General features: G+C 36.8%; 1 protein-coding gene across 4 annotated transcripts in view; it reads left to right on the forward strand.

The window, feature by feature from the left end:
- The window catches only part of Strbp (spermatid perinuclear RNA binding protein), a 151,430-nt gene that overhangs the window by 99,381 nt on the left and 25,152 nt on the right, over nt 1-26,897 (forward strand). For all 4 annotated transcript variants that reach the window (XR_007105055.1, XR_007105056.1, XM_047525845.1 and 1 more), the window contains exons 11-16: nt 6,305-6,397; nt 7,339-7,538; nt 17,152-17,310; nt 20,644-20,778; nt 21,591-21,731; nt 24,807-24,930. Coding sequence is in view for 2 of the 4 variants with exons in the window: in XM_047525845.1 (XP_047381801.1) it covers nt 6,305-6,397; nt 7,339-7,538; nt 17,152-17,310; nt 20,644-20,778; nt 21,591-21,731; nt 24,807-24,930 (852 nt within the window). In the remaining 2 variants the exon portion in view is untranslated. The remainder of the gene's footprint in view (nt 1-6,304; nt 6,398-7,338; nt 7,539-17,151; nt 17,311-20,643; nt 20,779-21,590; nt 21,732-24,806; nt 24,931-26,897) is intronic.

Consider the following 26,897-nt stretch of genomic DNA (forward strand, 5'->3'; position numbering starts at 1 on the left):
AACCTGTTCTAATCATGCTTTCTTCCCCACTGCTCTATTGCTTGTGACCTTCATGTTACCACATTTGGTGGTTGGGTTTCAGTCAGTCTTAGCAACTTTTTTGGCGGTGCTGGGGATTGAACCCAGGGCCTTGTGCTTAAAAGCTTAAAAGGCAAGCACTATACCAACTGAGCTGTATCCCCAGGCCAACTTTTGGCACCTATGTTTATTTTATTATGAGATGCAGCCCATATATAGAAAAAGCATACAGATTAAAAATAATTATTTAAAAAAATCCTTTTAATCACTAGTGTGGTTAATAAACAAAACATCACAGCTCTTTGGGAACCATCCATTTATTCTGCCCCATTACCTTCTTGCCACATGAACTATCGTTCCTGACATTTTGCCGTTCATTTCCTAGATTGCCCTTTTTTGTTGTTTGTTTTAGTTGTAGGTGGCCACAATACCTTTATTTTACTTCTATGTAGTGCTGAGGATCGAACCCAGGACCTTATGCATGCTAGACTAGTGCTGTACCACTGAGCCACAACCCCAGCCCCCTAAATTGTCTTTATCACTTTCCCACTTATATTTTGCTTTCCTAAATAATTTGATTTTGCCTGGCACTTTCAAGAAGTGAAACTGTACTAAGTTTACTCTTTTGTGACTGACTTCTTTCTCTCCAGCATTGGTTTGGAATTACTTCATGGTGCTGAATTATTTTTTTTATTTTAATAGCTCTGCAGTACGTATTTGAGTGTATTGCAATTTATTCATTCTACTTTTTTGTGTGTGTGTGGAGGGTACCGGTCATTCTACTTTTGAAGGACATTTAGGTTCTTTATTTTTTGACAACCACCCACAGTACTGCTATGGGTAGTCTTAGACATGTCTTCTGAAGTATGTGTCTTGGAGTTAAGGTAGACCAGTAAGTGACTTAGTGAACTGTTAAATATGCCAGTTTGCTCTCCCACCAGCAGTGTATCAAAGTTTCTGTTGCTCTGTATCCTCAGCAACATTTTGATATTGCCAGACAGTTTTTTTGAAATGAAATATTAATTTTCTTTTGACTTCCAGGTCATCACTTTCATTCTTCTAGCTCCACTGGCATCCCCTCAGTTTTTTTGCTTGTTCTTCCTCATTTTTCTAACTTTCAAATATTAAAGTGTCCCAGGAATCAGTTCTTAGACCTTACTTACACCAACTCCTTTAGTCTCTTGCTTTGAAATTTCTTCTGTACACTGTGGATTGTCCCAAGTTTATTCTTACATCCTAGACTTACCAGGTCCTTCAACTCAGTGCTTCAGTATTCCCATCTCAAACCTAAGATTTCTAAAATCCAAACTCCTGCCTCACTCTGCCTCTGTTCTTCTCTTGCCATGGTATACTTATCCCTATTGAGGAAAGTCTCCACCTTGTGTGTTCAGACCCAAGTCCTTCAATCCACCTTTGAATCCTTTTTCATTCTCTCATTTCCAAACCACCGGCAAACCCTGTTCTATTTTAAAGTTTGTCCAGAATTCATCTATTTCTTTAATCTCTCATTGCTAATATTCTTTCCTCAGCTACCATTATCTCTTACCTGGTTTATTATAACTTCCTCTCTAGTCCTTCTGCTTTTATCTTTCCCTTGGAAGTCTTATCTCAACAAAGCAACAGTCCTTTTTTCCACAGGCAGTTGCAAAGATGTTATGGTGAGATCTTAACTATCTCTCACCCAGTTCCTCTGAGTGGTTATATTTTGTGTAACTGTAGTACAATATCAGGAAATTGACATTGATATGTGTATTTAAGTTTTCTATAACCACTATTGCCACCAAGATACCAAACTATTCCATCACCAGAAAAGTTTCCCTCATGTTACCCTTTTATAGGCATAGCTGCCTCTCTTCCCCCACGAGTCCTTTATGCCCCAGGAATCACTAAAATTTTTCTGTGTTATTTTATCATATCAGAGGTACATGGGATTATATGGCATGTGACCTTTTGAGTCGCCCCCCCCCCCCCAACATGTCATCTTTGGAGTCTACCCAAAATGTTGGCATGTGTCAATAATTTGTTCCTTTTTATTGTTTAGTAGTAGTTCGTGGTATAGATGAACTAGAATTTGTTTAACCATTCACCTATTTTAGGATATTTTGTTAGTTTTTGGTTTGGGGCTAATAAAACTACTATAAACAATTATTTGTAGGTTTTTGTGTGTTAGATTGGCCAGTAGTATTCCTTTTCTACAATATTTTAAGTTTTAACTTCAAGGTTATACTGCCCAATAAAGTAAGTTAGGAAGTGTTCCTTCCTTTTGTGTTCTTTGCAAGAGCTTGTGAAGAATTGGTATTATATTTTCCTCTTAAGTATTTAGAAGCCTTTGGGCATGTAGTTTTCTTTGTGGGAAGTTTTAAATCATGGATCTAATTAGGCACAGAACTGTCATCTTCTTATAACACTTTTGGTAATTTGTGGTTTTCTGGGAATTTGTCCATTTCACCTAAAGTCAAGCATATTTTGTAATAAAGTAGATCATAAGTTGATCATCATTTTATTGTTTGCATTGCTTTTATGTATTTCATACCTTTTTTTCTGATCTCTCTTAGTAGGGATTTTTTTTTATTAGTCTTTAAAAATCAACTTTTGGTTTTGTTGATTATCTTACGTTGTATGTTCATATTGTTTCACTGATTTCTGCTCTTTAATTTTTCTGCCTTCTTATTCTGTCCGTTACCATTATTGATTTTTCAGTCTCTTATTTAATTGCATATATTTTTTAAGTTGGTAAGCTTCATTTTAAGCATAGATTTAAATACATCACCTTATTTTAACATTAGTAATTTTATTATTTAATTAAAACTATTATTTTCCCTTATTACTCTTAGACCCATTGTCCATTTAGCTATCATTGCTTCCTTTATAGACAAATGAGGATTTTGTATTTAACTTTTTGTTTATGAGTGTTTACTTGTTCTGCTGTCATCTGAGAACATGTTTGAGAGCTTCCTCACCCCCAAATCCTCTTGCTGGTGTGCCAGTTTTTAAGCTTATGTTGTATTTCTTTCATTTTAGAATTTTTGTTATAAACTATTAAGTTTCAGATTTTCTGCCAGAAATTCTTTGTAATAAAGTTTGTATTTGAAAGGTTCATCATCTGGGTCCTCCCTTGGGTATATTTCTGTTGTCTGCTTTCTCTCGGTTTTTGAACACAAAATCTTCTCATGTGTCTGGTTATGATGAATATTGAAGGTCAAAATGAAAATTATAGAGGCTTTAAGGCCTGTATTTATATTTTTTTTTTCAGTGAGATGGCCAATGGAGTTGGCAGTCCTGGATCATTTTATTGCACTTAGGGATTAAGGTGATTGAAGCTGGGCTTCAATTTTTGTGAAGTATAGACTTTTTCCAGTTCATCTTACTTTTAGTATGTAGCATTCTGGAAACCCAATCTAAAGTATGGGGATCTACTAGGCTCTCTTCTTGGTGGTCTCTGAACTTCAGTTTTAGAACCCTGAGACCTAGGAGTTTGTAGGAAGAACTCTGTTCAGTTCTTTGTGAACTATTCTGAATTTGGAAAATAGCCATAAGGGGAAATGTGGCCCCCAATGTAGACTGTGACTAATTCTTCATTGTCCAGGAACAAATATTTATTTGTTTAGTTTTCTAAACATCTCATCCTTTGTGAAGGAACACTTCAGGAACCCCATTCTGATTTACTTACTCTCACATCCTGGAAGTAGAACCTTGACATTTTGTCAATTAATAGCACAGAGTTGAGAACTTATGTAACCCAGCTCTCCTCATCTTCTACTACTACCTATTCCTTGTTCCTGCCACTTCCATCGCTCAGCCCTTTATCATGTTTCTTAGCATGTTCCTGCCTTGGGACCTACATGTTCTTTTCTCTTCTTGGAATGCTTTCCCCCAAATGACTCAGTTGTTTGCTCTTACTTTCAGATATCTTCATCAAAAGGTCACCTCATCAGTGATGCCTTTCTGATCCCTCGTAATGAATACCATATATAAAATAGCAACACCTCTTCACCATAAAGCGCCTTTTACTGTTCTTCATTTTATGACATGTTATAATTAGTCTCCGTTGCTATACCTAAGCTGTGTGAGAAAAGGAAGATTGTCCTCTGTTAAATGTTCAGCACCTAAAATTGCCCTGTGCATAGTAAATATTTGTTATTGAATGAATATCTGAATCATTTTATAATGGGATTGATAAAAGTTCCAGTTTCATATGGCGGTTGTGAAAAGTAAGGAAATTAATACATGTAAGGTACTACTAGTAGTGCCAGGCAGATGGTAAGCACTCAACTGTTGTTTTTAAGTATTGTTGTCTCAGAAATGATCACTTCTTATTGCTCGATAGTAAAAAAGGTTTTAAAACTAGCTTTCTGTAAAGCAACTCCCCTCTTTTCTGATTACTATTATGATTAACCTGAGATTTTCCAGCCCTTTTTCAATGGGTGGGATGATAGAATGAAGCTTCCGTTGAGCTTTATATATGTAGCTGAATGAGTTAGAGAATAACTCAGTGCACTTAGCCAGCTTATGATTTCCAGTTAATCAGGGAGCTACTTTTAATGTAATTTAATGAGCAGGAGAGTGATTGATTATACATAGTTCCTTTTTTGCTAATGTTTCTTAAAGACTGCATTCTGGGAGACTGGCACACTCACAGTTTTATGTAATGCAAATGAAATACAGTACTAAGCAGATATTGCCTTCTGTTAAAGATTAATTGACCTGAGAGGGTAATATTGACTCAGGCGAATGCCACAGTCAGTCTTTACCCCAAGGGACAGTAACTCTTGATGATCAGAAAATAGTTAATTAATCTCAGTATTATTACAGATTTTCACTAGAAGTATCTGAAAATCTTGTGGCATGAATATCTTGAGCACATCTTTCCTTAGGAAAAACCTAACAACCACCTTCTAAGTTCAAGACACAGAAAAAAAAATTTTTTTTTTTTTTTTTTTTTGGTGCTGGGGATCGAACCCAGAGCCTTGTGCTTGCAAGGCAAGCACTCTACCGACTGAGCTATCTCCCCAGCCCAGAAAAATCTTTTACACACTAGGAGAGGTTGATGAACTTTTCTGTATTATTTTTAAAAAACTTGGACAGCAAGTTTTTGCTTGACAGCATTATTAACAGTCTGTTTTATCCAAGAAATTAATTTCAGTTCCATTACTTTTTATTCCATACCTATTATGTTGTTTTTAAGTCTTGTGTTAAGATGCTTTATAAAGTAGAAGGAGAAAATATCTTCAACTTTCAAAGAACACTAAGGACACACAAGACTATGTAGATGGTATAGGCAATGATACAGACTATATTTTGGATCCCATTGACACTTTGTTAGAAAAGTTGATATGAAAGACTTTATGGAGAGAGGGATACTGTAAATAAAATCTGGAATAGGATTTGAAGAGGCAGAAGAATATTTTATAGTTTAATAATCACATCTCTGAAAGCATAAGATTTAACATGTTTACTTTTAAAATTTATATAAGAAGCAAATATTAAGCTTTAGAAATATTTTAGAAGATACAAATAAAAAGAAATTCTATCAGAGGTAACTACTTTTAAAATTTTTGACACATTAACTTCCAGACTTTCTCTGATTATACATGTAATAGATGTGAATACATTCTGTCTTAGTCTCTTTGGGCTGCTAAGAGAAACCACCTTAGACTGGGCAATTTATAAGTGACAGAAATCTATTTTTCACATTTCCAAAGGCTGGAAGTCTAACATCAAGATTCAAGCAGAGTGGGGTTGGGGAGATAGCTCAGTCGGTAGAGTGCTTGCCTTGTAAGCACAAGGCCCTGGGTTCGATCCCCATCACCCCCCCCCCCCAAAAAAAAAAAAAAAAAAAAAAGAGTCAAGCAGATTCTGTATCTGGTGAGGGCCTATTCCTAACAGATGGCACCTGTTATGTATTCTCACATTGTGGAAGGGACAAACTTAGGCCTCTTATAAAAGAGTCCCTTCATGAGGGCTCTGCCTTTATGACCTGATTTCCTGCCACATACTCAATTCCTAGCACACTGTGTCGGAATCAGAGCATAGCATATGCATAGATATTTGTGCATATAATGCATAAATTGGAAAGTAAATATTTGTAAAAAGTGATAATATTAAATCATTTTAGAAGACTTGCTTTTAAACATTTTGCTTTTCTAGATTATAAATATGATAGATTAATTAATCAGTGAAAAATGTGTGTGATCTTTGTAATTTCCGATGTTTTCCTACCTGAACATATTAGAATAAAGAAGGTCATTGTTTTGACTGATAGTTAAACTTTCATGATTTGTTTTAGGTGCTGGGTCTTCAGCTCTGAAGAGGCCATTTGAAGATGGAGTAGGGGATGATAAAGATCCTAATAAAAAGATGAAACGAAACCTAAGGAAAAGTGTGTAAACTCTTTATTCTTATTGATGTGAACTAGAATGGATTTATAGTCTCAGACAGAAAAATAAAAAGTGAAGGATTTGGGCTAGGGATGCAACTCAGTAATAGTACTTGCTTAGCATGATTGAGTCCCTGATTTCAATCCCCAGCACTGGAAGAAACCAAAATTTGATTGATTTGATTAGAGATTTTTTTGGGCGGTGCTGGGGATTGAACCCAGGGCCTTGTGCTTGCGAGGCGAGAACTCTACCAACTGAGCTTTCTCCCCAGCCCTGATTAGAGATTTTTATTGTTGTTGTTTTAAAGGTTATTAACTTCATCTTTCGTACCATTATTTTATTTATTTGTTTATTTTTATGTGGTACTGAGGATCAAACCCAGTGCCTCACACATACTAGGCAAGCACTGTACCACTGAGCCCCAGTGCCAGCCCTTGATTAGAGTTTTAAGAATAAGATCTCAAGTGGGGTACTTCTCTAGTCCCAGCTACTTGGGAGGCTTAGGCAGAGGATGGCAAGTTCAAGATCAGCTTGGGTGGATGACTGAGGCCTTTTTTCAAAAATAAATATTAAAGACATGGCTGGGAATGTATGTGACTCAGTGTTAAAGTGCTTGCAGTATCATGCAAGAATCCCTGGGCTCAATCCCCAGTACCCCTGAAAAAAGGAAAACTCTTCACTGAGAAATTGATCATGGAACAATTTTCCCAAGTTTCTAAGCTTCATTACTTAAGACACATTAATATAGACAAGTGGAAATTAATGTATATAGTAATGCATGTTAGTTTTACAGTGATGTTAGCATAATAATTCATTTTAGAACTATTTATGAAGTGAAGTAAATTTGTATGTGTCTTGAAATTCCCATAAAAAACTGGTAGACTTATATACCTTGAAACAAAATGGTTTTGTAGTTAATTTCTCATTTCTTTTTCTTTAATAGTCCTGGATAGTAAAGCAATAGACCTTATGAATGCACTAATGAGGCTAAATCAGATCAGGCCTGGGCTTCAGTATAAGCTCTTGTCTCAGTCTGGTCCTGTCCATGCCCCAGTCTTCACAATGTCTGTAGATGTGGATGGCACAACATACGAAGCCTCAGGACCATCCAAGAAAACAGCAAAACTTCACGTAGCAGTGAAGGTACTGTACTTCTTTTCCTCAACAATGCTTTGTTATTTTATGTTCCAAATAAAGTACTTATTTTCCTGGAGTAAATTAATAGTATCTTTCACATTTTCATACCAATAACAAAAACTTCAGTTACTTTGGATCATAAAATTTTTCTTTTTTTTGTGTGTGTGAAATGGTATACATTGATTATATGAAGTATAGAAAATACAGAAAAAAGTAAATAAAAATTTGTCAGTTTTGGGGCTGCATTTGTGGCACAGTAGTAGAGTGCTTGTGTAGCACTTGTGAGGCACTGGGCTTGAACCTCGGCATCACATATAAATAAGTAAATAAGGTATTGTGTCCATCTACAACTAAAAATATATTATTTTTGAGGCATAGGTGAGTATTTTTATATATTGGTTTATTTCCAGTTCTTATTTTGTTTATTTGTTTTTTCAAGTTGGGCTCACAGAATTTAAATAATTATATATGTAATATTTTTTAAATTTATTTTTATTGTAAACAAATGGGATACATGTTGTTTCTGTTTGTACATGGAGTAACAGCATACCATTTGCATAATCATACATTTACATAGGGTAATGATGTTTGATTCATTCTGTTATTTTCCCCCCACCCCTCCCACCCTTCTTTTCCCTCTATACAGTCCCTCCTTTCTCCATTCTTGCCCCCCCTCCCATTATGTGTCATCATCCGCTTATCAGCGAGATCATTTGTCCTTTGGTTTTTTGAGATTGGCTTATCTCACTTAGCATGGTATTCCCCAATTTAATACATTTGCCTGCAAATGCCATAATTTTATTATTCTTTATAGCTGAGTAATATTCCATTGTATATATATACACCACAGTTTCTTTATCCATTCATCAATTGAAGGACATCTAGGTTGGTTCCACAGTCTGGCTATTGTGAGTTGAGCAGCTATGAACATTGATGTGACTGTATCTCTGTAGTATGCTGATTTTAAGTCCTTTGGGTATAGGCCGAGGAGTGGGATAGCTGGGTCAAATGGTGGTTCCCTTCCAAGTTTTCTAAGAAATCTCCACACTGCTTTCCAGAGTGGCTGCACTAATTTGCATCCCCACCAGCAATGTATGAGTGTACCTTTTTCCCCACATCCTCGCCAACACCTGTTGTTGCTTGTATTCTTGATAATTGCCATTCTAATTGGGGTGAGATGGAATCTTAGGGTAGTTTTGATTTGCATTTCTCTTATTACTAAAGATGGTGAACATTTTTTCATATATCTGTTGATTGCTTGTAGATCTTCTGTGAAGCGTCTGTTCATATCCTTAGCCCATTTGTTGATAGGGTTATTTGTATTCTTGGTGTAGAGTGTTTTGAGTTCTTTATATATTCTGGAAATTAGTGCTCTATCTGAAATATGAGTGGCAAAGATTTTCTCCCACTCTGTAGGCTGTCTCTTCACATTGCTGATAGTTTTCTTTGCTGAGAGAAAGCTATTTATTTTGAATCTATCCCAGTTATTGATTCTTGCTTTTATTTCTTGTGCTATGGGAGTCCTGTTAAGAAAGTCTAATCCTAAGCCAACATGTTGAAGATTTGGACCTACTTTTTCTTCTATAAGATGCAGGGTCTCTGGTCTGATTTCAAGGTCCTTGATCCATTGTGAGTTGATTTTTGTGCAGGATGAGAGATAGGGGTTCAGATTCATTCTGCTGCATATGGATTTCCAGTTTTCCCAGCACCATTTGTTGAAGAGGCTATCTTTTCTCCATTGCATATTTTTGGCACCTTTGTCTGAGAAAATTGTATTTATTTGGGTTTGTGTCCATGTCCTCTATTCTGTACCATTGATCTTCCTGTCTATTTTGGTGCCAATACCATGCCATTTTTGTTACTATTGCTTTGTAGTATAGTTGAAGTTCTGGTATTTTGATACCTCCTGTTTGATTTCTTCCTGCTAAGGATTGCTTTAGCTATTCTGGGTTTCTTATTCTTCCAGGTGAATTTCATGATTGCTTGCTCTATTTCTGTAAAAATCATTGGGATTTTAATTGGAATTGCATTGAATCTGTATAGCACTTTTGGTAGTATGGCCATTTTGACAATATTAATTCTGCCTATCCAAGAACATGGGAGATCTTTCCATCTTCTAAGGTCTTCCTTAATTTCTTTCTTCAGTGTTTTGAAGTTTTCATTGTAGAGATCTTTTACCTCTTTGGTTAGATTTATTCCCAAGTATTTTATTTTTTTGAGGCCATTGCAAATGGGGTTGTTTTCCTCATTTCCCTTTCAGCTGTTTCGTCACTTGCGTATAAAAATGCTTTAGATTTATACGTGTTGATTTTATCGCCTGCTATTTTGCTGAATTCATTGATGAGATCTGGAAGTTTTCTGGAGGAGGTTTTTGGATTCTCTAAATATAGAATCATGTCATCAGCAAATAGTGACAGCTTAAGTTCCTCTTTTCCTATTCGTATCTGTTTAATTTCTTTGGTCTGCCTAATTGCTCTGGCTAGAGTTTCGAGGACAATGTTGAATAGAAGTGGTGAAAGAGGACATCCCTGTCTTGTTCCCATTTTTAAAGGGAATGGTTTCAGTTTTTCTCCATTAAGAATGATGTCGGCCATGGGCTTAGCATAAATAGCCTTTACAATGTTCAGGTATGTTCCTACTGTCCCTACTTTTTCTAGTGTTTTGAGTATGAAGGGGTGTTATATTTTGTCGAATGCTTTTTCTGCGTCAATTGAAATAACCATATGATTCTTATCCTTAAGTCTATTGACATGATGGATTACGTTTATTGATTTACGGATGTTAAACCATCCTTGCATACCAGGGATGAACCCCACTTGATCGTGGTGCACGATTTTCTTAATATGTTTTTGGATACGGTTTGCCAATATTTTCTTAAGGATCTTTGCATCTATATTCATCAAGGATATTGATCTAAAATTTTCTTTCCTTGATGTGTCTTTGCCTGGTTTGGGTATGAGGGTGATATCAGCTTCATAGAATGAGTTTGGTAGGGTACCCTCCTTTTCTATTTCCTGGAATACTTTGAGAAGTATTGGAATGAGTTCTTCTTTGAAGGTCTTGTAGAACTCGGCTGAGAAGCCGTCTGGTCCTGGGCTTTTCTTGGATGGTAGGTTTTTAATGGCTTCTTCTATTTCATTGCTTGATATTGATCTGTTTAAATTGTGTATGTTCTGGTTCAGTTTGGGAGGAGCATATGTCTCTAGAAATTTGTCAATGTCTTCAGTAGTTTCTATTTTGTTGGAATACAGATTTTCAAAGTAGCTTCTCGTTATGTTCTATATGTCAGTGGTGTCTGTCATGATATTTCCTTTTTCAACACGAATTTTAGTAATTTGAGTTTTCTCTTTCCTTCTCTTTGTTAGTGTGGCTAAGGGTTTGTCTATTTTGTTTACTTTCTCAAAGAACCAAATTTTGTTTTGTCAATTTTTTGAATTGTTTCTTTTGTTTCAATTTCATTGGTTTCAGCTCTGATTTTAATTATTTCCTACTTTTGTTGTCATCCTGTTCTTCTTTTTCCAGGGCTTTGAGCTGTAACGTTAGGTCATTTAGTTGTTGACTTTTCATTCTTTTCTGGAATGTGCTCCATATAATGAATTTTCCTCTTAGTACCACTATCATAGTGTCCCAGAGATTTTGATATGTTGTATCGTCATTCTCATCGACCTCTAAGAATTTTTTTATCTCCTCCCTGATAATTTTTGTTATCCATGTTTCATTCAATAGCATATTATTTAGTCTCCAGGTGTTAGAGTAATTTCTGTTTTTTATTTTGTCATTGATTTCTGCTCTCAGTCCATTATGATCTGATAGAACACAAGGCAGTATCTCTATTTTTTTGCATTTCCTAAGGGCTGCTTTGTGGCATAACATATGGTCTGTTTTTGAGAAGGTTCCATGTGCTGCTGAGAAGAAAATGAATCTGCTCGTTGATGGATGGAATATTCTATATATGTCTATCAAGTCTAGGTTATTGATTGTGTTATTGAGTTCTATGGTTTCTTTGGTTGGTTTTTGGAAGATCTATCTAGTGGTAACAACGGTGCGTTAAAGTCACCCAGAATTATTGTGTTGTGGTCTATGTGACACCTGAAATTGAGAAGGATTTGTTTGATGTACAGGGATGCACCATTGTTTGGGGCATAAATATTTACTATCATTATGTCTTCCTGATTTATGGTTCCCTTAAGCAGTATGAAATATCCTTCTTTATCCCTTCTGACTAACTTTGGCTTGAAGTCCACTTTATCTGATATAAGGATGGAAACCCCCGCTTTTTTACTGAGTCCATGTGCGTGGTAGGTTTTTTCCCATCCTTTCACCTTTAGTCTGTGGATGTCTTTTTCTATGAGATGAGTCTGTTGCAGGCAGCATATTGTTGGGTCTTTCGTTTTAATCCATTCTGCCAGTCTATGTCTTTTGATTGATGAGTTTAGGCCATTAACGTTCAGGGTTATTATTGAGATATGATTTGTATTCCCAGTCATTTGGCTTATTTCTGTTTCTTAAGTTGGCTTGGTTTCTCCTTTGAGTGGTTTTCCTCTAAGGTAGTTCCTCCCTTTGCTGACCTACATTGTTGTTTTTCATTTCCTCCTCATGGAATATTTTGTTGAGAACATTCTGTAGTGCAGGCTTTCTATTTGTAAATTCTTTTAACTTTTGTTTATCATGGAAGGATTTTATTTCATCTTCAAATCTGAAGGTTAGTTTTGCTGGGTATAGGATTCTTAGTTGGCAACCATGTTCTTTCAGAGCTTGAAATATGTTGTTCCAGGCCCTTCTTAGCTTTTAGAGTCTGGGTTGAGACGTCGGCTGCTATCCATATTGGTCTCCCCCAATATGTAATCTGATGCTTTTCTCTCCTGGCCTTCAAAATCCTATCTTTATTTTGAATGTTAGGCATTTTCATTATAATGTGTCTTGGTGTGGACCTGTTGTGATTTTGTGCATTTGGTGTTCTGTAAGCCTCTTGTATTTGATTTTCCATTTCATTCTTCAGGTTTGGGAAATCTTCTGATACTATTTCATTGAATAGGTTGTTCATTCCTTTGGTTTGTATCTCTGTGCCTTCCTCAATCCCAATAATTCTTAAATTTGGTCTTTTCATGTTGTCCCATAGTTCTTGGAGATTCTGTTAATGATTTCTTACCATCTTCTCTGTTTGGGCAACTTTATTTTCAAGATTAAAGATTTTATCTTCATTGTCTGAGGTTCTGACTTCCAAGTGGTCGAGTCTTTTGGTGATGCTTTCCATTGAGTTTTTTATTTGGTTTATTGTTTTCTTCATTTCAAGGATTTCCGTTTGGTTTCTTTTGAGAATCTCTTATATATTTGTTGAAATGATCTTTTGCTTCCTGCACTTGCTCTTTCAGCTTATTGGTATTATCATTAATTGCCTGCATTTGCTCTCTTATCTCATCCTTTGCTTCGTGAATCATCTTAATCATGTATAATCTGAAGTCCTTTTCTGACATTTCTTCTAACGTACTATGATTGGATTCTATTAATATAGAATCTAGATTTGTCTGGATCACTTTCTTCCCTTGTTTTTTCATGTTGTTCATGTATCTTCCCCTCTAGCAGTGCAGATCTGGGGTATTACAGATTTCCCCCTATAGGCTTATAGTGGCCCTATAGGTTTCCTAAACCCTTTCTTTAAGGGGAGATCAATATTAGCAGTGCCCAATTCAGACACTGTGCAATCCTAGACCAAATAGCCCCTATGAGGACAATAACAAAATTGTCATAATAAACAGAATGAGTTCAAATATTATCTTTGGTAAAATAAACAGGTTTGCAGTAAGGTCTGCAGTTTCAAATGGAGGACAAAGAGGATGCAGAGGGATGTAGAATGTGGCTGTTAATGGGATAAGAAAAGAATATACAGAAGTTCTAGAAAATAGAAAGGGTGAGAGTATAATCAAAAGAAATTGGATATTAGCATGCAAAAAAGGGAGAAAGAGACTCTGAGGGAACAGGTAAACAAAAGGAAAAGAGAGCAAGAAAAGTAAAGAATTGAAAACTTAAATTTTTTCAATAAGGAGAAAAAAGAAAATCTACGGTATAACAGTCATATAGTAATGAAACCTCCCAGTGTTCAGTAGCCTGATGCATGAGAGGTACCTGACAATGAGCTTCAAGCCTCCAGCAGGCGTCTCAGGATGGGTTTTGCCCCACCTAAAGATCGGAACTAAGGCTTCCAGCATTATCCAAGGTGGCCACTCTGGCTTCGAAATGTGTTGGCAAATGGGGAGCTGCAGCTCAGGGGTGGACATGGTCAGCTGGAGGTCCTGGAGGTGGGATGCAGTTGGTCAGGCAGGGGTCCTGGAGGTCCAGTGTGTTTGGTGGTGTTGTGGGATCCTGGAGGCCGGGTGCAGTCAGTTGGTCTGGGGGTCCTGGCGGCAGGGAGCAGTCAGTCGATGTGAGGGCCCCAGAGGCAGGGAGTGATCGGTCAGGCTGAGGTATCCTGGAGATGGGGCTCAGTCAGTCCGGCCAGGGGTCCTACGGGGCCTGGCTGCTGTCTCAAAATGGCGGTAGCCACATGTAATCAAACCTGCAGGTACTATAACAATGAACTTCCAGGCAACAGCAGGCAACTGGTGCTCCACTGGCGGTCAGCGATCAGTTTGCTGACTGTTGGCTGACGATCGGGAGGCGAATCTCGTGCATTGGGTGATGGATAGGTGTAAGGCAGGAGATGGACAGGTGAGAGGCAGGCAAATGGCGGATGATAGACGCCTGACAGTGAGCAATCTGCAGTCAAAAAAGGCGTCAATATGCTGGCAGACTGCAGGTGATCACAGCAGACAAATGGGGTAAACAGCAGGGGATCTATAAGCAGCAAAAACTGCCTCACCAAGAAACAGATATCCTCTGCTTGAAACCGGAGTTATGGAGTGACAAGGAATGTAGCCTCCCTCTAGTCCGCCATCTTGGATCTCAAGAATATGGTTTTTTACCTAGTCACTTTGTTTACGTAAATTTTCTGGTGATTTTTTGAGCTCAGTTAATGTGTTTATTAGTTTTAAACCTGATAGACACTTACTTTTCTTTGGTATATTCTCTTTTGACTTTAATACTGATTCCAAACAAATTTTGATTCCATCAGAAAAGTTGAGCTGAACCGTTGTGGAAGTGGCAAAAATAAATTCTACTTAGTAACTATTGCAATGGGGAAAGGGACCTTAGCATAGAACTCAGTTCAAGTTTGAGGATAGTAGACAAGTGGAGGTTTGTTAGCCAAGGACAAGGGAGGGATCCATGAATGGAAAATTACTAAGAAGCAGCATCAGGGGTAAAGGAGGATTTTTGGCTGAATAAACTTTAACAGGATTCTTGCTGAAGTCCGGCCAGGATAATCAGATATCACTTGGGTGGGACTGAGGTAATTTTTAACAGATATTGAAGGTGGGGAATTCTGGCAAAACCAACTTGGCAGGATCTTGCTGTGGCTTTGTTCTTAAGGACAAGGACTGAGGATGGGGCTGAGTTAAAAAAGTGGCTCACAGGATCCTGTGTAGATTTTGGTCAAGTAGAGTTTTTGTCAGTTCCTGAGATCTGAAAGCTTTTAACTTTTTCAACTTCTGTAGCATATATACTAGTAAATACTCTTAAAATGTGTGTTCATAGAAAAATGACTTAATTTGAAATTTTAAAATAATTATTGAATATCTATTTGCATTGAAAATGGATTCATATTTCTGAAAGATAATATATAAACTTTGTAACTGTATTGAAATATGTTGCTATAATAAGTAAGTAAAGGTCTGATAACGTGAGAAGGGTGGAGAGAAGTGTTAAATACTTTACATTAGACTGTTTTAGTTGTCTGTTAAGTTGGGAAACATTGTCAGGAATTTTTGTTGGTATAAACAAATCAGATTTGTGATGCATGGTTTTTGACTTGCAGTCTGCAATACTAGTGTTAATTTTGGGCTGCAAGCTCTTTGAGTTGAGATTTCTCAGGAAGAGCATATTTTCAGGATTCAGACAGTAAAGAAGGTATTTTCTTTATAAAATATTGTGAACATATAACCAAATGATGTTAGTGTACTTAGTGTTAAGTGCTACCTGAGTACTTTTAGAACTCAAGATGTTAAAAAAGGGTTCTTGACTACTCCCAAATAAATACATGGAATTTATGATTAGAATCTCAGGGTCTTCATATAATTGGATGAATTAATTTCAAGTTATCTTGGTACATAGTTCTACTTACACCTTTTTGTTTGTTTTTTGTTTAGAGTAACAACACTTTTATTTATACTGGCCAAATACTTTACACATGATGCCAGTTTCTGTGAAATCTGGTTTCTCATTCTTATGACCATAATTTTTTTTGAGACATTACTAAGTATCGTTGGTACAATAAAGAAATATGACAGTACTTTATACTCCAACTTGAAACAGTTACAAGCTGAAACAAATACAGGGATCTTGAGGAATCTTTTCCTACATTTTTTTGATATAAAGCTTTAAGGGCTGGAGATACAGCTTAGTGGTAGAGCTTGTGCTTAGTGTCGCAAAGCCCTGGGTTCCCATCCCCAGCACCATCAATTGATTACTATTAAAGTAAAGCTTTAATTAGTAACCAACAAAGTAGTATCAAGCTATTTGGATGGATGCTTATAAAGATGCTAGTGGATATATTCTTTTAGAAATATGTAAAAAGCTGTATAACCTGGAAGGAGGTATTAAAAGATACATGTGTGTGCACACAGACACAAACACCCACTTTTCTGAATGCTTTATTTCAAGGAAAGTATGAAAAATCCCAGGCTTTGGATAGAAACATTATTAGCTTGAACAGTGGAAGTCGTCATAAACTAATAAACCTTGAGAGGGAGGGATGGAAATGCAAGCTAAGAATTGTGCTTGACTCATTTAATATGGAGAGTAAACCTAGAGACAATCTTTTCTAAGTTGAATGCAGAGTCAATAAGTAGAAAGCTTTAGATGTTATTTGTAATTAATAGACAAATTGGTTCAAAGGTAAAAAAAAATTCTTGATTCCCTTTCTGGGCCAATTTCCCTTCATGGAATTTGTTGTCTTTGTTTTTTGTGATTCTGGAGATCAAACTGAAGGCCTTGCATATGCTAGGCATGTGATCTACTAGTGAGCTATACCCCTAGCCTGAGTCATAGAATCTAGAGACCAGCTAATCCAGTCTTCCTGTTTTGCAGATTGGAAAATTAAGGAGTAGAGGAGAAAGAACTATAGAATTAGACTCTTGGGTCTTTTTGAGTCCAGCATACTTGACAATATACTGTTTTACTTTCCTTCTCATCTCATTAGTTGAACCTGCTTGTGGTATTTATTTTTGCTACCTCTCATATTCAGATTAAATGAACTAGGAACAACCTCAGGTTTGCATTTCTGTAATTCTGTGTTTAGATCTGATTACTCAGAGGAGGTTTACTCATTTTCCTACAGCAATACCCTGGTTGGTGCACCTTATTTAATCGAGGATTTATAGATTTAGCACAATCTTGCTCTTCCTCAAAGGTGTTTTATGAATCAAAATGTTATGAATTTGAAACTTTTCTTCTCAATTATACATCTATTCTCTGTGATCTCTGGTATTTAAATAAAACTAACTGTACCTTAATGTGATTTTCACAGGTATTACAGGCAATGGGATATCCAACAGGTTTTGATGCAGATATTGAATGTATGAGTTCCGATGAAAAATCAGACAATGAAAGCAAAAATGAAACAGTGTCTTCAAACTCAAGCAATAATACTGGAAATTCTACAACTGAAACCTCCAGTACCTTAGAGGTATACTTACGTGTGTGTGTGTGTGTGTGTGTCTGTTCCCTTAGAAAAAAAGTAATATAGTACATATGTAGAAAACTTAAAAGATGTGAAAAAGAATAAATAAGAAAATCCTAGGGCCAGATATCATCAATATTTTGGTTTATTTTTCATCTAGATTTATTTCATGAATATTTTTATGAAGATGGTCCTATTTTCTTGCAGTTTTAAATCTTGATATTTTTTCCTAAAAATATTTGTCAGCATAACTATATACTGCATAACACATGGATACCATAACTTAATAAGTATTTCCCTGTTAACTGGCCTTGGAATATGCTTCTGGTATGTCATTATTGTAACATATCAAGAGTATCAGCACTAACTGAAGGGCAGAAAATGAAAAGATCTAATGGAGGCAACTTGAGATTATTTTGTGTGTGCTAAAGCTCTGTGTGTTTGTGGGGGCATTGTGTTGTCTTTTAGTTTGTACAACCCTAAAGGAGGGGGCATAGCCTGACTCAGAATGTACCTTAGAATCTGAGGAAATCCTGACGTGTGACCTTATCAACACAGATAATAGAATGAGGACAGAATTCAAGTACTGTGGATAGTCAGCACATTGAGGGATTCATGTAACCCTCATTTACTTCATTCTCTGTAAAGGAAATTGGCTTTGGAGTAACAGCAAGAACTTGCATTTAATTTTTTTTTTTTTTTAAACTTTGTCATTTGTAAGAAGAAAAACACCAAAAACTGAACAAAACATCCTAAGTAGAACTTGTACCTTGATACTTTGTTATTTAACATACTAATTATTTCAGTCCATAAACCCCTTTAGTACCTGCAGATGCTGCAAGATCTTGTTTCCAGAGGCTGAAGATGCTCCCAGGCTAGAAGGGCAGAAAGACATGTTTATAACAACTGATAATATAATGTGATAAGTATTATGATTGCAAAATGAATACATAAGGTGAAATCTCAAAGAAGGAAATGGTTATGTGACTGCCACAAACACTTACACAGAGTTATGTAAAATCAGAGGTAGTACAATGTGAGCAAGGTTGTAGATGGTGAGTTTTGCCATGTGGGGAAAGGTGGAAAGAAGAAATTATGCCTGAAGAAAGAGGAGGTGTAAAGACCTGGAAATGAAAGTACATGTTTGAAAAGTGTCAAGTGGGCCAGTATGGAGAGGACTGATGGGGCTGAAGCCTGAGAAAGACACACTGGGCTCTCCATGGAATACTGTGGAGAACAGACGTGGCACCTGGCTGTGGAAAGCACAGGGCTAGGTGGTGTTTTGCTGGCACTGTATATCAAGAGAAGAAAGGCCTTGTAAATTACAAGGTTCAGACCATTAAGTACACAAGCAATTGGGAAGGGAGAGGGAGGTGGGCTGCATTAAGAGCAGCCATGTGAGTATATGGAGGTTTTGTTAGCTACTGCGTCTATACTTTGTTTCTCTTTGATGTGGTAATGGGAGGGAGCAAAAGTCCTTAGTTTTTATTTCTTTATTTAGGAACTGATTACTGATTAAAACAAATTTTGTCATGTGTGTGAATGCAGGGCCTCACACATGCTAAGCCACACACTCTGCCACTGAGCTACATCTCTAGCCCTAAAAATCAAACACTTTTTTTTGTCTGGACTCATTTTTATAAAAGTGATTTTAGGTTTGGGAAGCAGAGAGTGCTTAGTATAGACCTGGTTTTAATAATTACTCATGGTCTTTAAAAGATGGCCATGAAAATTTCAAAATATGAATTATGAAAACCGATCATGAACAAATGTTTATTGCAAAAGACCCAGGAATGTTTATTAAACTTTCCTTGAAAATTGTCCATTGTTTCACTTCTGTAGCAGCAACTGCTTACTGATCAACAGAGTACATTATTAGGAAACTCTTGATATTCGTTGGATTTATATGCATCATCATACTTCTGGGCATTTTGTTTGTTCAGTATTTCTTGAGCAATTACTAAAGTGAAATTATACAGACATGATTTCTGATCTCAAAGAGTACTCAGTCTGTTAGTTCCTTCTTTTCTCAAAATTATAATCACAGCATTTTTTTTGTTTTGTTATGTTTTGGTGCTAGTCTCTGTCTTCATTTGAATCTTCACATTTTTACGTGAATTACTCCCCCTGCCCCCACTTGTAATCACATCCTCCTTCAAGCCAGTGCTTTTTACCACTGCTAGAGTGATTTTCCTACAACACAAGTCTCCTCATGTCAGTTGCCAGGTTAAACTCTTTCACTGGCTTCCAGATTGTCCATTATAAAGTCAAGGCTCATTTGCTGGCATACAAAGTCCTATGTGATTTGACCCTATTCAGGTCCTAGTACACTAGCTTTCTCTCCTCACTGCTGTATGTTGCCGTATGTTGGAGTTATTCCCATCTTTCTCCAAACAAATGTTCTTTGCCTCTCTTGGGCCTTTACATTGCTGTTTCTCCCATCCAGAATTCCCTTTCTCCTTATTCCTCCTGAGGATAGCCTGGTACTTACCCTTTAAGGTCAGGCTTACATGTTACTTCCAAAAAAGCTGTCCTCATTGCTCTAAAAAGTGATCTCTTCTGTGTTTCCACAGCATGCATCTGTTCTTTAACATACATTGTTTTGCAGTGATTAGCTCTGTTCTTTCCAGTATACTCTAGCTCCTATAGGACAAGGAATGATGCCATTATTATTTTAAAATTTCAGAATCCACAGTCTGTAGTCTACTGATTTTACATATAGGTGCTCTTAAATCTGTTTAGAAACTGAGGGGTTTATAGTAATATTTCCCTTCCACATTCCAATTTGAGTTATTTCTTCCTAACCCTAAAGGTGAAAACCAGTGAATCCTGTAGCATCATATGAATCCCAGTTGTTCTGTTCTCCTTTTAAATCACTTAAATGTGTATTTCTTAGGCCCTGAGCAGAACAGATCAGACTTTACATGGTCCTGGAATAACATGACTATATTCCATTGGACTTGCATACTGGTCTTTTGGGATAGGCTTGCTTCAAAGGCAGGCTGACTGCAGCATTTATTGCTTATAGATTTCCACACCTTTGATATTTTGCCTTCAGTGTATAGAAGTGACTCATCCTTGCCCCTAAAGGTTTTAAAGTTAAATTTAAATTTTGAATTTCCTTTTTAGTATAATCGTGTTAATAAGAAATTTGTACACAACCAGTATAACTTCACATCATGTACAACCACAAAAATGGGAAGTTATACTCCATGTATGTATGATATGTCAAAGTACATTCTACTGTCATGTATACTCAAAAGAACAAATAAATAATTTTAAAAAATTTAATAGTTTAAAATCTTATTTGAACCTCTAGATTCTCTTTGTATTTTTTAGGTAAGAACTCAGGGCCCTATCCTCACAGCAAGTGGCAAAAATCCTGTAATGGAGCTCAATGAAAAAAGAAGAGGTCTCAAGTATGAACTCATCTCAGAGACTGGTGGAAGCCATGACAAGCGCTTTGTAATGGAGGTGTGTTTCTAGTTAACATGCCAGTCTTATTTTTCCTCTCATAGACCTAGGATATCCTGAACTTACATATGAAAAAAATTGTTAGACTCTGTCGGTTCTTTTTTTTCTAATTATTTTTTTAAAATTTTTACAGACTGCATTTTGATTCATTATACACAAATGGGGTACATCTTTTCATTTCTATGGTTTTACACAATGTAGATTCATACCATTTGTGTAATCATACATGTACATAGGGTAATGATGTCTGTCTTATTCCACTATTTTTCATACCCCTATTCCTTCTCATTTCCCTCTACATAATCTAAAGTTCCTCTATTCTTTTCTTACCCCCCACCCACATTATATGTCATCATCCACTTGTCAGGGAAAACATTCAGCCTTTGGTTTTTTGGGATTGGCTTATTTCACTTAGCATGATATTCTCCAATTTCATCCATTTGCCTGCAAATTCCATAATTTTATTATTCTTTATAACTGAGTAATATTCCATTGTATATATATGCCACAGTTTGTTGAAGGGCATCTAGGTTGTTTCCACAGTCTAGCTATTGTGAATTGAGCTGCTATAAACATTGATGTGGCTGCGTGGACAGACAGGCACTTTACAGAAGAAGATATACAGGCGATTAATAAATTATGAAAAAATGTACAACATCTCTAGTAATTAGAGAAATGCAAATTAAAACAACTCTTATTAGTTCTTTTGGTACTATTTGATTACTGTTGTTTTCCATGGTATGATAAGTTTAAATTAAAGCTACATAGAGGAATTGCATGGGATAATTGCACAGTGGTGTTCTTAATTTCAGGTAGAAGTAGATGGACAGAAATTCAGAGGCGCAGGTCCAAATAAGAAAGTGGCCAAGGCAAGTGCAGCCCTAGCTGCCCTGGAGAAGCTGTTTTCTGGACCCAATGCGGCAAATAATAAGAAAAAGAAGATTATTCCTCAGGTATGAGTTAAGCTAAATCTTTGCAATACTTTTGAAAAATATAATTTCCTATACACTTGCTGCTTTACCTTTTTCTGAAGTTGTTTGTCATTTAGTTGGCAGGTTTGTCAAGGGGCTAGTTAATGAATAATACGTATCAAGACCAGTTGTTCTGTCTTTTGAAGGCAAATTATATAGCTACAAGAGACGCTGATAGCATTATTTGGAGGATTGGGGTAATTCTTGACGAGGTGAAATGTTGAGGTGATTTGGACTTTTGGTAGGTGTAAGCATTTTTTTAGCTCAGGGAGCTGACAGATTGCCTAGGGCTCACTTTTCTTCTAACTTTTCATCTCCTCTTCTACTTTATTTCTACTGTGTATTTTTACATTGTTTATTTGGGGTTTTCTTCTGTGGGCAGTGCAAAAGGGTGACATGGTGTTGCTTGTATAAATTACTGGCTAGGAATGTCAGTGCCATTAAAGACCCAGGATTGTCTCAGGGTATTTGGAAAAGATAACCTCTTCCTTACATGCTTTTTGGGTATGAGCTTCTTCCGTCCCTTAATTTAAAAAGTGTTTTCTAGGCCGGGCATAGTAGTGCATGCCTGTAATCCTAGTTACTTGGAAGTCTGAGATAGGGGTATTGCAAGTTCAAGGTCAGCTTTAGCAATTTAGTGAGATGTTGTCTCAAAATAAATAATAAAAAGGTTTGGGGATGCAGTACAGTGGTTAAAAGCACCCCTGTGTTCAATCTTCAGTACCTTGCCCCCATATGTGTATTTCTGGACATGTATCTTGTGTGTCAGTGTTGGGGGAAAAGGGATATGTAAGTCAATATAAGACAGTCTCTGTCTTATGGAGAATGCTAGTATAATGTCTGAAAATACTATGTCGTGAGACATTAAAAATGCTTAGACTAATAGAAGGAACTTAGCTATTTAAACTTCTGTGTTAAACATTATATTTAGGTCCTTTTACTTTTGCTAAGTCCATTTTAGGAGGATAGAATTTGTCTGATTTATAGAAGAGAAAACTAAGAAATTTGCATGTAGTCACACTGCTGTGATGGTAGAGGTTCCCTTTCAAACTCGGTCTTCTCTGTTGAATTTTATATTCATCTAGACATTTGTTTTATATTTAAACTTCTTGTATCAGTTGTAACAAATGCTGATTAAATTCTCGGGTTCAAAATATAAACAAATTTAATTACTAAGATAAAATAAAAATAGAGCGGGTGAGGTGGTGCATACCTGTGGCTCAGTGGCTCAGGAGGCTGAGACAGGAGGATCACAAGTTCAAAGCCAGCCTCAGCAATGGCAAGGTGCTAAGCAACTCAGTGAGACCCTGTCTCTAAATAAGATACAAAATAGAGCTGGGGATGTGGTTTAGTGGTTGAGTGCCCCTGAGTCAATCCCTGGTGCGCACCCCCTCCCCCCAATAATAAAAATAGAGCTGTTAAATTACAGTGGTATGTATATAGAAAATAAGATCTTCTTTTCCTGAAATCTCTTATAACAAATTATGTTCTAGATTAAGCACAAAAATAATTATTACTTTGCTTTGTTTTATTTTTTTCCCATCAGTTACATCCTGGATTTGGTCAGTTAATTTTGGTGCTTTATAAAGCCTAGTAGGTTCAATTATTTATCAGACTGTTCAAGTATTTATTGAAGATTGTTGCTGATAGTAGGAGTTGGACCTGGGTGGAATTACTTGCTGCTGCCAGATTGTTGCTTCCTGACTATTTTCAACTAAGCTGTATTTAAAAAAAAAAAAAAAAAAAAGTCTACATGAAGTTAACTCATTTTTAGAAATTTTCCATACTAGAAACTATAAAACTCATGTGTTCAATGTGTTTGACAGCCAAGAAGCAGTCTATTTTGGATGTGTGGGTTGGTTTATTTCAAGCAGAGGAAAATGACTGTCCCTGTGCATGATACATTTCACCTTGGAAGTGTCTTCAGACTGGTCATATCAGAGGTAGCACCTATCTAAGGAGGACAAAGAAATGATGATTTTTCCATGCCAAATGAACATGTGTATCTCTGATTCCATCTTCTTCCAAGATTCTTGTTGACTATATCAGACAGTGTGCTTTGAAGCTGTGCACCACTTTCCTTGTACCTCATTTTTAGTAGGGAATCTTAGTGGTTTCTAGTTTAGTTTTTATTGCATTTTTGCACTAAAAATAATTGTAATATTTAAATTAAAACTGGACACCATTCTCTTTTCCTAAATTTTGTCTTTGGGAAAGGGGTGTTTTAGTATGGTCTTATGTACTCTTGCTCCTTAATTTACCGGTTTTAATTTTTAATTTGTTTTCATGTCTGTACTCTCAGTTGCTGTTTCTACTTTAAGGAAAATGAAGTGGGTATAATTATCCTCATTTTACAGTTAGTGGGGAGACTACCAGAGAGAGAGAGAGAGAGAGAGAGTGAGAGAGAGAGAGAGAGAGAGAGAGAAAGAAATAGAAATAGAAATAGATATGATGTGACTTCCCTAGTGTCCTATAGCAGTTTAGAGCAAGAAGAGGTCTTGGTGGTAGTATTTATTTAGATTGATAGAAAAATACATACATGTACATACAGCAGAACAAACAGGCTTAAAGAAAATCCATGACCTTCCTGAGGTCACGGATGAGGAACTAATGTCTATATCTTTGGTCTTTCTGTCTTGATCTGTTCTATTTTTAATCACTCAGGTTTGTATGTAATTCTAGGTAGTTTGTTGCTGGGATATTTTCTGCCTCGGCAGAAAATTCAGTGCTTTCCAACTTAGGTATCATGTGTCTATAATTACTTTAGTCAGGCCTAAAACAACTTTGGATACAATTTGACTATTGAAATATGTGTATAGAATAAGAACTCTTTTCTGAGCAACCCTCAAGTGAAAAGAAGCTGTTTGCATACTTTTATATGCCTAGCATATTCTTCAGAACAACTCTGATTTGCCTGTGATACATCAAAGATCGTAGTTACAGATGACTGATTTTCTCACCTGATTGGCCCATAGTTTCTTATGGTGGTTGTGCATCAAAGAGATGAGAGACTGATGACTCTTTTTTCTGTCAATGATGAAAATGTCCTTTTTATAGGCAAAGGGTGTCGTGAATACAGCTGTGTCTGCAGCAGTCCAGGCGGTTCGGGGCAGAGGAAGAGGAACTCTGACAAGGGGAGCTTTTGTTGGGGCTACAGCTGCTCCTGGCTACATAGCTCCAGGTTAGTACTAACTGCAAGAGAGTGGCTGCCTCTTTGTAACTGAGATATGAAGAATTACATCTTCATTTTCCAAGGTTATAGAGGGCCTCTGGAAATATGACACAGGTATAAGATAAGTGTACACAACTTGAAAAGAATCTACAGAATGTCATAGGTTTTCTCCAAGAATCTGCTGAGTAAGTAGAGTCTTTCCAGAGGGAGAGACAAATGAGCAATATTGCACTTAGGAAGGGAACACATTTTGACAGTGAGGAATCTGGAAGATGTTCCACAGATTGAGGTGTTTGAACACCTGAGCAGGTGTATTCTACGGAGACATAGAAGTCAGGTTGGTTATAACAAGAGAGAAAAAACAGGAATCTTCTTAATTGGGGTGAAGCCTGGCATTATTAAATTTAAGAATCATCAAAGACAAAAGAATTACAAAGAAGGGGGAAAAGGGGGAACTTATTTATCCAGAACTTACTGTGCACCAGGTATTTTCATATAAATGATTTCACTTAACTTTTAAACCTCACAGTGTTTCCTAAGTAGAAATTAATGCCTAGATAAAGAAATTGAGGTTTGGGGGGAGATAAGGTAGCTAGTCCCAGTTGAAACAACTGCTGAGCAGTAGAGTAAGAATTTGATTGTAGGTGCTTGCATTTCCAAAGTTTGTATTATTCTTTCCATTTTACCTCATGGCTTGTGGGAAATCAGGAAAGCTGCCTTCTTTCTGTTTAATTCATATGTCACTTTAGCAGTGAATGTACAGTTGTCTTGTTAAAATGAAGTTCTTTGCAATATTGAAACTGTGGAAGTTTTTACTTGATGAGTAAGCCACTCGTACTTTTGGATCAAGTTGAAATTGTCACAAAGATTGGGTCTTATTAGTCATTATTTTTAGTATCCTTACAAGTTCCCTTAGATTGTGTTTTCCTCTAAGAACAGGCCTTTTTGAGAAGTTTTATCAATGATGTGGCTTTGGAATTGTACGTACCTCTAGAAGTTGATGCAGTTGTATCACTCATAGATGTATAAGAGTGTGCCTGCTTTTTTCACATACCAGGCCTGGATTTTGCTCTCCTGCAGCTTATGGTGTGAAGAGTGAGACATGTTACTTAAGTAATAACAATTATAAACTGAAGAAGGACATCATGCTATGAGAACATATAACAGAGGCCCCTGACCTAGTCTCGTGGGTCCCTGAAGAAGTGACACTGGAAAATAGCATTGGAGAATGAGTAGGTGTTAACTGAGAGAGGACTGGGATGGAAGAGGTTACACACAGAGGGAACAGCATGTATAGAGACTTGGTGGTGTTGGTGGTGGGGAAACTGGCTTGTTTGAAGAAGCAGAAGAACACCAAAGTCTGGAGTGTGGAGAGCATTGGGTAAAGGGAGAGGTGGGGGGAATGATGTGAGTTGAAGTGGGAGACTCAGTCCCAGTACTGCAGGCTGTGACTTGGATTTTGGTCTTAGAATCCTAAGTGCAGTGGGATGTCATGAGGAGAGAAGTGACAAAGTCAGACTTTATTTGTAAAGATTACACCTTCTGTAGTGTGAAGAATAGATTGCAGGGACAGGCATGGGTATGACAAGACCAATTAGAAAACTACTGTAGATGAGTGTTCTAAGTAAGAGACAGTGGAACCCAGTGGATGCAGGGGAGTAGATTAGTAGCAAGAAATGAAGATACCAAAGGAGTATTTGGGAAGCAGAACTGATGAAATGAATATACAGAATGAAAAAGAGTGAGGATTCAAAGGTAGTACCTAGGATTTTTTTTATTAGAAAAAATAGGAAGAATCCCAGTGACTTGGGAAGCTAAGGCAGGAGGATCACAAGTTTGATGCCAGCCTCAGCAATTTAGCAGGGCTCTAAGCAACTTAGTGACTTGCTGTCTCAAAATAAAAAATTAAAAAGGGCTGGGGATGTAGCTCATGTAGTGGTAAAGCAGTGCCCCTGGGTTCAATCCCTAGTGCCCGC

This window comes from Sciurus carolinensis, chromosome 14 (assembly GCF_902686445.1).
Source record: "Sciurus carolinensis chromosome 14, mSciCar1.2, whole genome shotgun sequence".
Taxonomy (NCBI): domain Eukaryota; kingdom Metazoa; phylum Chordata; class Mammalia; order Rodentia; family Sciuridae; genus Sciurus; species Sciurus carolinensis.